This window comes from Lissotriton helveticus, chromosome 2_1 (genome assembly GCF_964261635.1).
Source record: "Lissotriton helveticus chromosome 2_1, aLisHel1.1, whole genome shotgun sequence".
Lineage (NCBI taxonomy): Eukaryota > Metazoa > Chordata > Amphibia > Caudata > Salamandridae > Lissotriton > Lissotriton helveticus.
The window spans coordinates 1,115,397,133-1,115,412,580 of NC_136059.1; the positions used below are offsets into that span (position 1 = coordinate 1,115,397,133).

The window sequence follows — 15,448 nt, forward strand, 5'->3', positions numbered from 1 at the left end:
TCACACACCCACCCTCAACCCCGCTTAGATACTCACACACCCACTAACACACCCACTGAAAGACTAATGCAAACCCTCACAGACCCACTCAGACACTCATGCACCCACTCACAGACACACTTAGACACTCATGCACCCATTTACAGACCCACTCAGAGACTCATGCACCCACTCACACACCCACTCAGACACTCACACACCCATTCATAGACCCACTCAGACACTCTCACACCCAGACCCATTTAAAGACTCACACACCCACTCACAAACCAACTCAGACTCAAACACCCACTCATGGATCAACTTAGACATTCACACACCCACTCAGTCTCATGTACCCACTCAGACACTCACACACCCACCACTGCTGTGTTAAAAAAAACATAGAAATTCACTGAAAAAACAAAGGTTATAGGGATGTTACAGTTATCGTCTGAATTTACATGCACACAACCATTGAAATTCTACTGTGTGAGTTATTTCAAGTAACTATAACTCGTGCCCTAAGGTACCTATAACTCGTGCAATGCTGATTACCCCACATATTATATCATTGATGACATCTTCTATAGATATTATTACTGGAACATTTACAATAAAACTATTGATGAGAAAACTGTGCATGGTGGAGTCTGACCCTGTGCCTCATGGGAACAGTCCAGCCCGAACTGCCAAGCCATGCCTTCCCTGGACCGGAAACAAGCTTCCGAGGACCGGTTTCTGGCATTCCAGCCGTCTTCAGCCCGGCTTGCTTGAATCCAGTGGCAAAGTGAGCAAGGGACTCACGTCTGAGCATACCCTGCCACACTTATGGCGGCCAAAGCGGTACAAAAGGGGGTGGTGATGGACGGAGCATCTGAACCAATCAAACACTCACACTCAGTCAAAAATTCTGGGTTTGATCCATCACCGTTCTTTAGCCCACTCTGCCACCCCAGTTCAGACATGGCTATATGCAAATCAGTCTGACCCTGTGCCTCATGGGAACAGTCCAGCCCGAACTGCCAAGCCATGCCTTCCCTGGACCGGAAACAAGCTTCCGAGGACCGGTTTCTGGCATTACAGCCGTCTTCAGCCCGGCTTGCTTGAATCCAGTGGCAAAGTGAGCAAGTGACTCACGTCTGAACATACCCTGCCACACTTATGGCGGCCAAAAGCGGTACAAAAGGGGGTGGTGATGGACGGAGCATCTGAACCAATCAAACACTCACACCCAGTCAAAAGAATTGGGTTTGATCCATCACCGTTCTTTAGCCCACTCTGCCACCCCAGTTCAGACATGGCTATAGGCAAATCAGTCTGACCCTGTGCCTCATGGGAACAGTCCAGCCCGAACTGCCAAGCCATGCCTTCCCTGGACCGGAAACAAGCTTCCGAGGACCGGTTTCTGGCAGCACACACAGAAACAGCAAAAACTAAGAGAAATAAAGCATTTCTCCTTTTCTTGCCTGTTTAAGAACAGGGTTTTCCTGGTCTTAGTTTTGCCGTTGCCTCCTACTTACGCTGCTCTTGTAAATAGGGGGCAGCGTCTAAATCAATGGGTGCTGTGGTGGACGCCCACCACAACACCCATTGCCCGCCCCTTTCATGCTAAGTATAGCATGAAATTGGGCATTATTTACAAGGCCACGTGAAGCCATGTTAAGTGGTTTAACGCTGCCTTGCAAATAAGGCAAAGCTTCTATAGCCATCACAACGTCACTAGAAGTGACGTTGTGGTGGCCATAGGAGCTTGTAAATATGATCCTAGATTTTGTTATTCTCGTCAGAAGGATGAGGTTGGCATGCTTTGAAAGCAATAACAAAACATATCAATAAAATAAGCAAGAATACAAAATAGGAGGACAATCAATTGCAATCTATGGTCGAAAAACTTCATTATTATGCCTTGTAATGTTGTTTCCCATTTTAGCAACATATTATTATGGTTTGAAACCTTTTGAGAACCTATATTGTAAACGAATTTACAGTTGTATTATATTAAGCAATAATTAAATGTGTTGGCTTTCCCTTGCGAAATATGTTTTTGAATTGGCTACAGACAGCTGTATGGCAGAGCTCATCAACACACACACAAAAGGTGGAGCGTGGGCTTTGGGTCGACCCCCTTCAGTCATTGCCTTGTTTGGGTCTGCCTCATTCAGCCTTTGCTTACTCAAGGCGTCTTTGCCATTTTGCATCAGTCAACAGTAGCTCTGCGGTAAATTGGAAAGGGAGTGGCGATTACAAAGAGAGCTGCCTCTACAATATGAAGTAAAACTAGATGGCGATTGAACAGCCTGGAATTTCATTCTCTATTCAATTGATATCCCAAACAAATGGTGGTGCTGTGGATAAAAGCTGTATTACCTGTTTCTTTTGTCCTGTCCACTCACATTGATGATAAATGGCAATTGAAAGTAAACAAAGTGATCCGTAGTGTGAGTTAACGCCAGGTACAGACCTGCCAACTCTCACATAGGGTGACCAACCGTCCGTAAATTTCACTGACTGTCCGTAATATGGACCTCAAATCCATTGTCCGTGAGGACCCCTTTTACGGACGTGTTATGTCCGTAATTATGGCCATTACAGGGAGCCGCATTCCTCCACTGCGAGAAGCCTCAGCCCCCTGATGGGGCCGCCTCACACTCCTCCTAGAGTACAAGAGCAGCCCCACCTGCCCATTGTCATTCTGTATGCCATCTAATTGCCACATACAGAATGACAATGTGGTAGTCAGGGCTGTTAAAGCATGTGGTGGGCTCATCCTGCTTCAGTGTACAGCAGGGCATTCTGTTAGATGGATAAAAGGTAAAACGCCCATGTTGCAACGCGTGAAAACATTTTATATAAAGAAGCATGTGAAACAAGTTAAAAAGAAGGGGCTAGAGTTCTTTCACTGTCTCATCGTTTTAGAACTGAAGCATTTTCAATATTATATTCAACAAAGCCCTAGTTGCTGCTTTACAACCATTTACATAGCCATTAGTCCGGGCTTGTTGTTGGTGTAATGATACTTGCGGTATTACATATCTGGATGCAATGACAGAAACAACATAATACCAGTCGGGCAGAACACTATGCAAAGCACAAATTTTTTGCCTAGGTGTTTTAAGCCATGCCCTTAATTACATCGAACACCCCCTTTGAAGAGACCCCTCCGTTTTTTACCCCACTTAAAGCCCTGGAAACAACACCATGTCACAGTCACCTCCCGTACTGGCACTGTGCATCATGCATGACTGATGACTGCTATGGTTTCAGATTCCCTATGTGCAGAGGCATAGTGAACCCTCCCCCACGCCACCTCACCCCTTGCTTTAGGAACTACAGCGAGTTGAAGTTCTTGATGGGCCTCTTCTGTCTGCAACTCTGCAGACAAAGGCTCAGCTCTTAATGCGAAAAGGTGAGTGAGTAAATAAGTGACAGAATGTGTGAATGGCTTTATGGGTTAGTAAAACGATGAATGGATGGTTGAAAGGGTAAATGGATAGATATTGAAAGAAAGGATAGATGAGTGAGTGAGTGAGTGAGTGGAAGGATGATGAGAGAAAAGGTAAATAGATGGATGTAAGGTGGATGGGTAAATGGATGGGTAAAAGGGTGGATGGGTGAGTGGATGGTTGAGTGAAAGGGTACATGATGGGCGAGTGAATGGGTGGATGGATGAGTGAAAGGATGGATGAGTAATAGGGTCAATGGATTCATGAATGGATGAGTAGATGGGTGGAAAGATGGATGGATAAGTGAAAGGGGGTGGAGAGAGAAAGGGAGGATGAGTGACTGAAAGGGAGAATAGGTGGAAGGAAATGTGACTGGGTGGATGGATGAGTGAGTGAAAGGATGGCTGGATGGGTAAAAGGGTAAATGGCTGGATGGATGAGTGAATAGATGGATAGGTGGAAGAGTGGATGGATGAGTGTACGGATAGATGGGGTGAAAGGGTGGATGGATGAATAGTGGATGGATGAGTGAAAGGGTGGATGGAGGGATTGATGAGTGAAATGATGAATGGAAGGATACATGGTGGATAGGTTTGCAAATGGTTGAATATGTTTGGATGTAGATGGGCACTCAGATGGAAGGACATAATGAATGATAAAAGACTGAATGATAGATAAAAGAATGATTACACCTTGTAGCACCCATTATCTTAAGTAACATTTCCTATACATTGACCTTCACGTTTATATGAGTCAATGTTTCTACATAATGTGTGTGGGATGTAACGCACTTCGACACCTTCCCTACATACTTGGGATGAGTAACACTATAAAAGAAATAAATACACATGAGGGACGGTGTATGTGAAGATGAGGGCCACCATTGGAGGGTGGTAGCAAGGCCGGACTGGGCATAGAGTATTTCCCTTTGAGTCTGGAAAGGGGTGGCGGCTTTGTTACTAGGGACTGACACTGCAAAGTTCCTTGTATATCCCGTAGTTTTCAACCAACAATAAAAGCAGCCTCACTTATATTCAGATGTGGTTCACCATTGTCTAGTGACTAATGTACCAGCTGGAGTGAGATGCGAGTTTTGAATTGTCTAAGGTAGCAAGCTGCGGGCATACTGAAAAACTGTGAAGTGCACAATTGTCTCAACCTATTATAAACGTATTTTGACTTGCACTTAAGTGGTTGTCTATTTACTTACTTATATACTATTGCGCGACCTCCTCTGACATGTCTGTAAAACGTACCTTTCGTTCCGAAGTTTTTACCTGAATTTTTACCTCCCGTCCTGAATTTTTGTCCTGAATTTTGACCTGTGTCCAGAATTTTTACACTCACCGTCCTGAATTGGCACCCATGCCAGTTGGTCACCCTACGTGCACGCACGGTGCCACCGTTTGACACACGATATGGGCTCCCTTCACACAGTCAGACGGTGGCAGAGAAAACGAGCTGAAAACCACTGTAAACAGAGGATTTCAGCTCGTTTTCGGATGCTTTGAAGTGCCGACGTACATTAAGGGATGTGAAAACACCCCAGGACATTGGGGAAAGCCTCAGCAAGCATTTCCTAGTTTTTTGGGGAAGCAGAGGCTGAGGTCTGGAGGAGGAGGAAAGAATCTCTTAGGTACTTCTCGGCACGAAGCCTCGCCCCCTCTCCACACGGTGAAATCTTTGTTTAAGTTGGCAAGTAAGCAGGTAGTGTGGGCTTTTAAAGGTACCCAGGCATGGACGTGTTCCTGACACTACATGTTAAAGGAGCTTCATAGAAATAAAATGAAGTTCCATGCGGCGATGACTACATAAAATCTCTACATGGATAACATGACAAAATAACTATGCCTCGACAGCAGTATCTTGAATACAAATCCTATAACAATCACTTTTAAAATTCCAAAATATATTGGTGCTGTTTTTGGTTCCTATGTAAATATACATATTGTTTCAGCTTAATTACAATGCACTGTTGTTTCACACTGCATATCCATATATATCAGGTCCACTCGCATCTTACCGGTGTTTATATCTCTGTGGTCAAAAACCACTTCACACCAAACAAGTCTATTAACGCCAATTATTTAACCATTAAGCCTTTGCACGACAACTTCAGAAACCATTCGGTAATTCAATCACCGCCACGCGTCTTGTAATGCAAACGACCCAGAACGATTCATGAAGCGGTCAGCTGACAAGCACACCGGGAATCAATAGTTTGTAACAGGAAAGCACAGCTCTGGGAGCTGGTGCCCGGGTGACCTTGACTTCTAACACAGATATCCAGCACTCTAGAGTAAACATTTAGTACGTTTGCGTACGGAGGAGGGAGGGGAGCATCAAGTTATCTTTTTAAAAAAAACAAGGGGCCATTCAGCAGAGATCTCAAATTTCACAGGCCCGCGTATGAGTAGCCTATTTTCTTTGCATTCTGGGATTTATAGTCCTAATTTTAGGAGATCAAAAGCACTACAAATCACAGACTGCAAAGAGAGATACCTAGGATATACGATCCACTCGTGCTATGTGAAGCGCTCTGATACCCGATTCGGGTCTGGTTCGCGCTATATAAAACTGCAAAAAAAAAAAATGAAAACAAAATCTAAAAACTACAGGTGTAGATACGCTTAATTCGCTCGTGTAGACACGCAAATAATGTGCGTGTGTATATACACATAATTCTTTTCAAATGAGGTGGGAGCCCCTCTCCAGACCGAGGAGCTCGTCGCTGCGTGGGAGGCTGGGCGGGTCCAAGAGGGGGGGGGGGGGGGGGGGGGGTGCCGCTAGCGCTAGCGTCTGGCGGTAACGTGACCTTTCCGCCCGGTGATTAGCCGCGCCTGAGCTTTAGACCGCCACATCGGCGCGCTGATTGGCTCAGAGATAAGCGGGCGAATAAAAAGAGCGCGGCTAGCGGAGGACGCATCTCAGGTTGTTCAGAAGCTGCCAGAACACACCGCTCTTTGCACCCGAAACAATGACGTTCAACGGCCTTTGGAAGGTGGATAGGAGCGAGAACTACGACAAGTTCATGGAAATTATGGGTAAGCCTTGCCGTCTCTTACTGAACCAGCTGTTGCTTTCAGATAGGCGCTTCGACTCCTCGTTAGAGATAGTAAGCGCTATAAAAATGCAATTACAATACAACATTCGGGAAGGATGCATGCTGTCTTTCAACAGATGAAGCGCACAGCAGGGAAAGAGAGCATATTTAATGCAAAAAAGCACAAATATTTTGCTGGGGCCCCAAAATACGCGCGGATACATGTAGAAAAGTGCACAACTACATTACTCGCACGTGTTTTTGTTTTTTTTCTCCCCCGTTTGTTTTACCTTGATTTATGTTGTCTTTTTGTGTTTTGCCTATTAGTGTATTTTTGTTAAAATATAGCGCAGACTCGATCTAAAGGTATTGAAGCGCTTTACATAAGCGCCAGTTCACATGCATTGTTTATAAGAATAGTGAGATTAAGTGATTTTTGCCCAGGTTCACAGGCTTTTGAACCAACGCCAAGACTGGAACCTGCTTTCCCAGTTCCATAGTCGGCAAGCAGCAATACTACATCCTGGGTAGAGCGCGGGAAGGAGGGTGACAGAAGCCACACGAAAGCTCGGCTCGTTATGGGCTCGAGGTTCCAACAGCACCTCCATCTGAGCCAGGCTTCTGGCTCGAGCGTTCAGTGGCTCGCCCACCTCGAGTTGCCAAAGCACCGGACCCCAGGGGTGTGGCTCCCTCATCACCAAGGCACACTTTTGTCTGTCTCTTACAAACGCCCTTTGGGTAGGGGCCAGTAGGGCATTTCTCTTGCTCGTGTGAAGGCCCCTCACTCTTTCCCCTGATCTCTGATTTGGATGCCAGTGCGTGAATACCTTGTACACAGATATTTTGGATGCAAGTGTTAAAGAATAACTGCTGATCTATACCCCACCCTCTTTTTGTTATTTTTGAAAATGGAGCGAGGAGGGTGGGAGATCCTTAGTTTGCCAGCGCAAGTACAAAACTAGAGAACGTTTACAAACGTGGGCTAATAGCGTGCCATATTCATGAAAGTGAATTAAATAGGTTAACCTATTAACCAGGTCTAGTTTCTATAACGTTCTTTTAGGTAAGTGTAGCATAATCGTAAAAAGCACGCCGATTGCTGAAAATCACTTCTACACCCTGCAACAACTTCCTTCAAAAACCCTTTCCTTTATGGATACTTTAGCATCCTTCCTACTCAACCATTACTTGCACTGCATTTCCCATTTGTTAACAAAATCTCGCTGTTCTGGAAAAAGGCCTCCTTGAGGCAGCTTGGGATACAAGATTAGTTTTGCTAAGCAAAATTGTGGCGCACTAACCTCAGCCTGCAACCAGTCTGGGTTGTTTTTGTTTCTGTGTGGACTTACAGTTCGGCTGGCTTGCTCCTCGTGGAGACCAAGCCTAATTTGCATATAGTCCGTCCCTGTCTGGAGTGACACACCTGGGTATACTGCCAGCCCGCGTCACACAAACGTGCTCTTTTGCACATTGTGTTGCATAACTGCTAGTAATTCTTATTAGGGTGAAGCCACACACCTGTGCCTCGGCGTGATGCGTAACTCTGTATGAAGGTACGTGCATGATGCCTTTGGCTCAGCAAGTCGCCACGCGCACTGCTGAGCTCACGAGCCTGGAAAGGGAGGGTGACTCCAATATCTCCCCGTGAAAATGTTTGCACTATAAGCAGATTTCAAGTTTTGGTTAAGCCTCAGTGTCACTTCATGACATTACACACAGTTGAGGTGTTTATCTGTTTAATGTATGAAGAAGCAAAGTTCCACGACCACCAGAGGGCAGTTATTGCTGAAGCGAGTAGATTGCATGCGAATGACACGCATCTTTCAGCACCCAAAACCGCAGCCATTTATTTCACGCCTATCGAGGTTTTTTGTGTATGTGTGGCTGTGTATATATTACACATACATTTTGCTGGCAACGTTCCACTTAATAAACGCATGCACATTTACTGCTGTAGGAACAAATGCCTCACTGGGTGGGGAAAGGGTGCCCCCTATGTATTTAATGGGGTTCTAGAAGTAGGTGCTTATCCAAGGGAGTGAATGTTTCCTAGTAGGAAAAAACTCGCCCCTCATTTGTACTTTAAACATTACCTTTCAGGTTTTATTTATTTCCAGAATGGATAAATCCACCCAAGTCGCTGGTGTAAATCTCTCTTGTAAATGTACACTTTTTTTTGTGTGAATTGGGCCGGAGTTTTCCCTTTTTTGCAAGAACCACTTTAAACAGGGTTTCCTAATCACGTTGTTGCCCACCTAAGTAAGTTACACCCAGGTGAGCCCGAAGTGTCATCTGCGAACACTAATGAAAGATTGGGGCTCGTTGGAATTTTTACTCTACGGACATATACGTACATAAACGAAACTTGCAACAATGCACAATGTTGTATGCATGCTGAAACATTTTTTTAGTCGCAAGTCAAGATTTTGGTGGGAACATTGGTGCTGGCAGGGGATGGGTTTTGGTGGGAACATTGGTGCTGGCAGGGGATGGGTTTTGGTGGGAACATTGGTGCTGGCAGGGGATGGCCGTTGGGTATGTGGTGAAGTCCCTTAAAGTCCTAACATTTGGGTGTACAAACCACTTTCCAAAGGTTATTCACAACCTCATTGCTTATGAAAAGTAGTACTATAAAAGATTGGAGGAAGCACGTAAAATCCCTGGGCTGTGAGATATAGCCCTATCTCCAAAAACTTGTAAATAAGGGGGGTGTACCCAAAAATTACCTCCCCTGGGCAGGCGTAACAGTGGAGCAAGTTTTAAGCCTGTACACTTCTCCTTAGTATGTGCTGTACAGAACAGCATACATGCAAAGTGTGCCAAGGCAGTGTTTTTACAACTGGGGTACTCTTCCAATGCAAAACCTATGCCAGATTCTCACACACCCTTGAAATGGGATGCAATGGTGTGTGGCTCACTGGTTAGAGGAGGCAGACCTGGAAGCAGAGGTCAGCCCGGGACCAGGGTTCAATTCCTGGCTCGGCGGGGTCTTGAGTCCTAAAATGTCCATGGACTCGACAATTCTCGCTCCGGTGCCTACTCGATTCACGGGTTCACACTCTGCGACTCTGGGCAATAGCTTGCTTAATCTCCACAACGGCCCCTCGCGGCGGGATGCCTGGCTTTCACCTTGCGGATACCCTGCCGGGGTTATCTCACAGGGGAATACCAGGACGGGTTCCCTAAGCAAGCGCTTAGAAACCGCTTGGTGATTTGCGCTATATAAATTCCTGTACATTTACATTGGCACAAGGCAACCTAAAGTGTGCCAGTACCCTTTAGGCTTCCTTATCATACCTGACGCCCCCCCCCCCCCCCCAAAAAAAGAAATCAGTCGCCGTATCATATTTGGCCATTGTGTCCCTCAAAGGGGACACGCACCTACAGGTTAGGAAACGCCCCATCTCACGTAGCCACTACCCGCCACATTCAGTTGCACTGAAATCGTGGAGTTGAAGCTGGGACAGCCTTAAGTCCGCACTGGCCGAGCCAGGCACTCCTGAGTTGTCTCTCACCCTTCTACCTTGCCTTTGCCACTAGGTGTCAACATCGTGAAGAGGAAGCTGGCAGCCCACGACGGCCTGAAGATCAACATCCAGCAGGACGGAAACAGCTTTGTTGTCAAAGAGTCCAGTTCCTTCCGCTCCATCGATATCCCCTTCACCCTCGGGACGGAGTTCGAGTACAGCCTGGCGGACGGGACGGAACTAGTTGTAAGATATGCCTCCTTGTACCTGCAGATTGAAGGGAATTGCCCCTGAGGCGTTTATGCAATTGGTTACTAAAATACTTTGCTTATGTTGGCGCTGCTGGGAAATCTCTCAGGTTGGATGCTGTCATAGACCACAAGCCCAGTATCATAAAACAGCACAGTTCAAGCACGTTGGGTATATTTCTGGCAGCAGTGCCTTCTGTGCTTATTCCATGATGTGTTAGCATTTTCTTTGCAAGTTGTATTTGTATGTTCTGGGCAAAATAGACCAAATATTTGTCTGGAGGTTATTTGGCCAGAGTTTAAAAAATGGCATATTAGGTGATTCTAATTTCTAGTTTGGTAATGTTCTTTTTGTATCTCCAGTATATAAAGTCTTGTTGCTTCCACATTCTTAGTACCATGAAGGCTTACCCCCTCCCATTTCTTCAAAACAGACTGCCTCATTGACTTGGTTGTGTTGACCGTGATCGCTGGTGTTCTGTTTTGGCTTCTGTGTTGATGTGTTCTTTCACTACAGCATGTTCAGAATGCCCAGCCTGTATAGTCTTTAAATGTTTGCGTTCCTTTTTTTTCTAGTTTCCTTCTGACATTGACCTTTTACTGTCTGTTCACGTTCTATTATCGCACCCACGGGTGGTGGGCTTTAGCTATAAAATAAAAACCTATGGTTTTATACACATACTTGGGCACCACTACACTGTTCTTGTGCATCCTGCAACCATTTCAAAAATGTTAAATTCCACTTCATAAATTACAGAAATCGGGGGTTGGGACACGGCAACACTCGACAATTGCCCTGTCTACCTGCTGTTGCTTAATTTGTAACAAACACGTGCAGGGAAACCAACGTTTTTTCATAGTGGACCCAACATTAGGTATTCATTAACCCCAGCATCCATCAGTTCCAGACTGTCGGGTCTTCATCACACATTTTTTCTCCTTTTTTCCAATCCCCTACACATTCTCACACTATCTCTCTTGCAGGTTCTTTTTCTTCCCTGCTTTTCCCCTTTGTCTGTTTTCCTGTCTCTCACTTCCTTTCTCTCTTGCTCGAGTCGAAGCCTGCTGACTTCTGGCACAAGTTAAGCACTGCCACCTTCAAATAAAAATGCAAAGCTGAATGCACTTCAGGCCATTGCATCTTCACCATTACTTGGCGATAGGCATGAGACATACCAGAGCCGGTTAACCATGATGTGCTGATTGAAATAAAAATCAACCGAAAAGAGGATCTTTGAGAGTTCAGATTCATGAAACTGGCTTGGATTAGTGGATTACCCATCTCTGAAAATGATTTTGGGGTTATTGGGCCATGCCTTCCAACCGAGGACCTGGTTACAAAGATGGCACCAGAGCACATTTGGGTCTGTGCTTCTACCTTGTGACCAGAGCAAAAATAACATTTGTACTAAGTGACCAGTGAAAGTTTACCCACACCACTGCATCCGTGAAAAATTGTTTTGTTGTAGTATTGCACTTTCACTCTTGCAGTCTTATCATGACTGTTTGAGTAGCCGCTTGAGGCTTTAAAACCGTACCTTCCTACCCTACACCGATGCCTTCAGAGTCAAAATTGAAAAACAGAAAGGACTTTGGTCATATAATGCAGGAAGAGCACACACACTGCGCTGAGCTTATCTACCTCACCGATAAGATTACCAGGGGCTTGCAAAAACACATCACCTTCGTGATCCCAAGATACTGGAGGTTGTACAAAGTTCTCTGACAAGAGACAGACTCCTTTATTGCCTGCTTTTATCGTGTTTGTTTTTTTGAGTTAGCAGGCAACCAAAGGTCCTTGTCAAAAGATTAATTTGTCATTGGGTAAAAGGGACTCTGCTACCTCTGCTCGAAAATGAGTTCTTCTGTCACTTTTTGGATCAATATGATCCATTTCTGTGCTTCAGGCTGCCGACTTTGTCAGTGATATTTGAGTGCTTTCTGTAGACGTGCAATTCCCTCTCTAGTGGGTTACAAGGACATCATTGCCTTTAGAGCTTTTAATAAATATTAAAAAAAAACATCTGCAGTTTAAAAATGATTTAAACATACAATGAATCTGTGAGTATAAAGTGTAATACTTCCGTGCACTTTTGAAATGTAAAATAGTTCCTCAAGCATTCCATGGAAAGCCGGATAATCAACCAAACGGCGACTGCCATGAGGGGATGGAGGAATACTGCACGGCCATCTCATAAGCCCATCTGTATATTTAAAAAAAAAACAAAAAACTGGTAACAGTAGTTCATGCAAACAGCTGCACTGTGAAGGAAGACCTTAAAGGGCAATACTAGGGCCTAATGCGGTAGGGAAATAGAGTTACAGACTAATGTCACTTTCATGGATGGAAAATATGATTTCATTCAATAACTACATCAACAAATAGACTGCATATCCTCCTAACACCTGAGCTCCCATACCACAGATTCTGCTTCTCATTTTTGTTTTTTTGTTACATCTAAGCTAACACCACGTTGTTTGTTCGAATAACCAGAAAATCTCGACCCATGTTGTGCACACCATTCGACAAAACCATCCATTTCACAAATACAAAGCAGCATTTGGAGGGAGTATCATTAGCCTTCTCCCCCCAAACCCCCAACACTTGTGCTTGCTGGATCAAGAGTGGAAATAAAGTATGACTTGGATATGAAAATCTTCATGTTCTCCAAATTGCACAAGGAGCGTGCACCTTTGCTATTGCTGGCACAACTATTTGATCTTTTCTTTTGACAAACACACGAGCAATCGATGGGAGCGCAAGACTGTGCTGCCTTCTACCCTCCAAGAACATACATCCTGCCTGTGCTGTTTAAAGAGCAAAACAGAAACCCATTAGTAATCTATCCTTTTGATTCTCCAATTTAAAGTTCTTATTTTACCTTTCAGGGCGCCTGGACCATGGAGGGAGATAACCTGGTTGGGACCTTTAAGAGGAAAGATAATGGAAATGCACTCAAGACTCGGAGGGAAATAGTTGGTGATGAACTTGTTCAGGTGAGTTTTCATGCACGTCGGGCGTATACAGTGGGCCAGGCCCTGAATAGAACTGCGTCAAGCTTTTTGATATCCTTATTACTGGTAACATGGGAATTGTAGATTTAAAAACATTCAAGGTGCAAAAATAAAAAACCACAAGGTGATATTGAAAATAGAGTATCCAAGAATATCTAAATCCATTATTGACTTGCTTCATCAGGTATTTGCTTCCAAACATGCTTGGAATAGAGAGACTAGATTAAAAATACACCTTAAATCTAGTCCTGCAGAAAACTAGTTGGGTATTTTAAAAGGTCAGGATTTATGTTGCCATAAACTTTTGTACGGTCTTAAGTTTTCTGGTCTCAAATTCTTTTGGAGTTATTTTAGAACTATGACCATGTCCCTCCTCTCCCAACAAATCAATTTTGCTAAATTGAGACCGTGGTATTAACGCTTAGCATACTTTATTTTTTCTAACGGTGTGAAATGACGCAGAGGAGCAAGCTTGTGCTCCCCACTGGTAGGGGACCCATGTTCTATTGACCCATCCCGCATTGCCTATTTATTTTAGAGAAAGTAAACGGATGTCCGGATAATTTGTCAAACTCTGCAACCCTATCTTATTCATTTTTCCAGACATATCTTTATGAAGGAGTGGAAGCCAAGAGAATCTTCAAGAGATGTTAAAACAAACCATCGGCGACCCAGGACTGAGCACTAACAGGACAGCTATGGCCAATCGCCTCTGGGGGACGCAGCTCTCCATGAGTTACTGACCTGCCTGTCACCTTGTAAATATACCAGCATTCATGTCTGTACTGTAAAATATTGCCACACTCCAGGAAGAAAGGCAAAAGAAGCGCCATAAGAAAAATCCGATGTTGGCTAAAATAATATTGCGTTTTTTATTTAAAATAAAAAACGTTTTTCAATTTCTAGCTCTTTGTGTTTTTTCCATTAAACCGTGCATGGCTTCTAGTGTTGGGAGGTAATTACTGGCAACAAATGAGTTATATGACCTGGTGTCCCATGTCCAATCATAGTTCTCGTCTACACTAGCTGGGACTGTAAGTCAAACCAACAAGCATTAGCCAAAGCAACCAGCATTAGCCAAGTCAACAGGTCTGGCCTGCCTGCATTTGACTCATTCTGCTGAAATGAAAGTAAGAGATAAAGATACTTTGTGTGTATATAGAAGGCATCTGTAAAATTTAAAAATTAAATTGAGGCATCCCAGTAGGTTTGAGATTTTGGGGGAAAATAATGTGCAGAGGTTTACAGCTCACCACGTGGTATCGGCACTTAACTCTGCAACCATGTGAACAGTTTGCTATTGTGACAAATGTGGATATTGTATGAGTTGGTGGGTCTGCATAATGGTTGTTTGTGTAGTGCATAGACCTCTTTTGGGTTGCCTCAGAAATTGAGGTGGAAAAGAAGCGGTGTGTTATCTGAGGAATGGAGTGGGAGGTTCAGGCTACACGAGCACACACAACAATCGCCCATCTACACGCACCACAAGCTTGCACATAGACCCACCCTTCACAAGCCTAAACATACACATGCATGCACACACCAAACACGCCTTGAGATCCTCACGGGGGAGTAGCACGCTTTACAAATTATATGAATGATTGTTTTTTTTTTTTTTTAAGACTTACTGGCCACAACAGTGATCTCAGGTGGTGTGAGTAAGAGTGGCCAGTGCAGGTAAAAGCAGTGAGGCCAGGTTGGGGGGAGGGAGGTGGGATTTGACAGACCACCACAGAGGAAAAATATATTATCCCTCTTCTCTTGCAATCTCTGCCCCACGGCTCTTACCTGCACAGGCCGTGGCTGGTTGTGAAGGAAGCCTTGGTCGTTCCTGGAGGATTGAGCTGCCGCCTTCTCATTTGCTGCCCTTATGGCTCAGTCCATGAGAGGACGCGGCAGTCCAATACTTCCCACAGAATGGGATGAATGATCAGTGAGGCTTCTGATCCCACTCTGTGACAAGCACCGCTGACAGGCAGTTGATCTTGGGCACTTCAGGGCTTAAAACTGAAATGTTGAGTTTATTTGTGATGCTACCCTTTATTATGAGGGGGAGGTCCTCAAAGCGCTTTGCTTAGCTGAGGTCATGCCCACGGGGCTGTGAAATTATCAGTCCAGCAAAGTTCATCTCGGGCACCCAGGCACCTGCACATTTTAGCCCCTGGCTGCCTGACCTGAACATAGTGTATGTCAGTCTGACCTTTGCTCAGCCTGACACACACTTCTTGAGTGCACAAAAGTTGAGGTGGT

At 44.7% G+C, this 15,448-nt stretch overlaps 1 protein-coding gene across 1 annotated transcript; it reads left to right on the top strand.

Moving 5' to 3' along the window:
• Positions 1 to 6,315: 6,315 nt before the first annotated feature.
• FABP2 (fatty acid binding protein 2) lies at positions 6,316 to 14,103 on the top strand. Its single transcript, XM_078675932.1, has 4 exons — positions 6,316 to 6,469; positions 10,009 to 10,181; positions 13,073 to 13,180; positions 13,802 to 14,103. Exons 1-4 carry the CDS (start codon positions 6,403 to 6,405, stop codon positions 13,850 to 13,852), a joined length of 399 nt encoding a protein of 132 aa, XP_078532058.1. The 5' UTR covers positions 6,316 to 6,402; the 3' UTR covers positions 13,853 to 14,103.
• Positions 14,104 to 15,448: the final 1,345 nt, after the last annotated feature.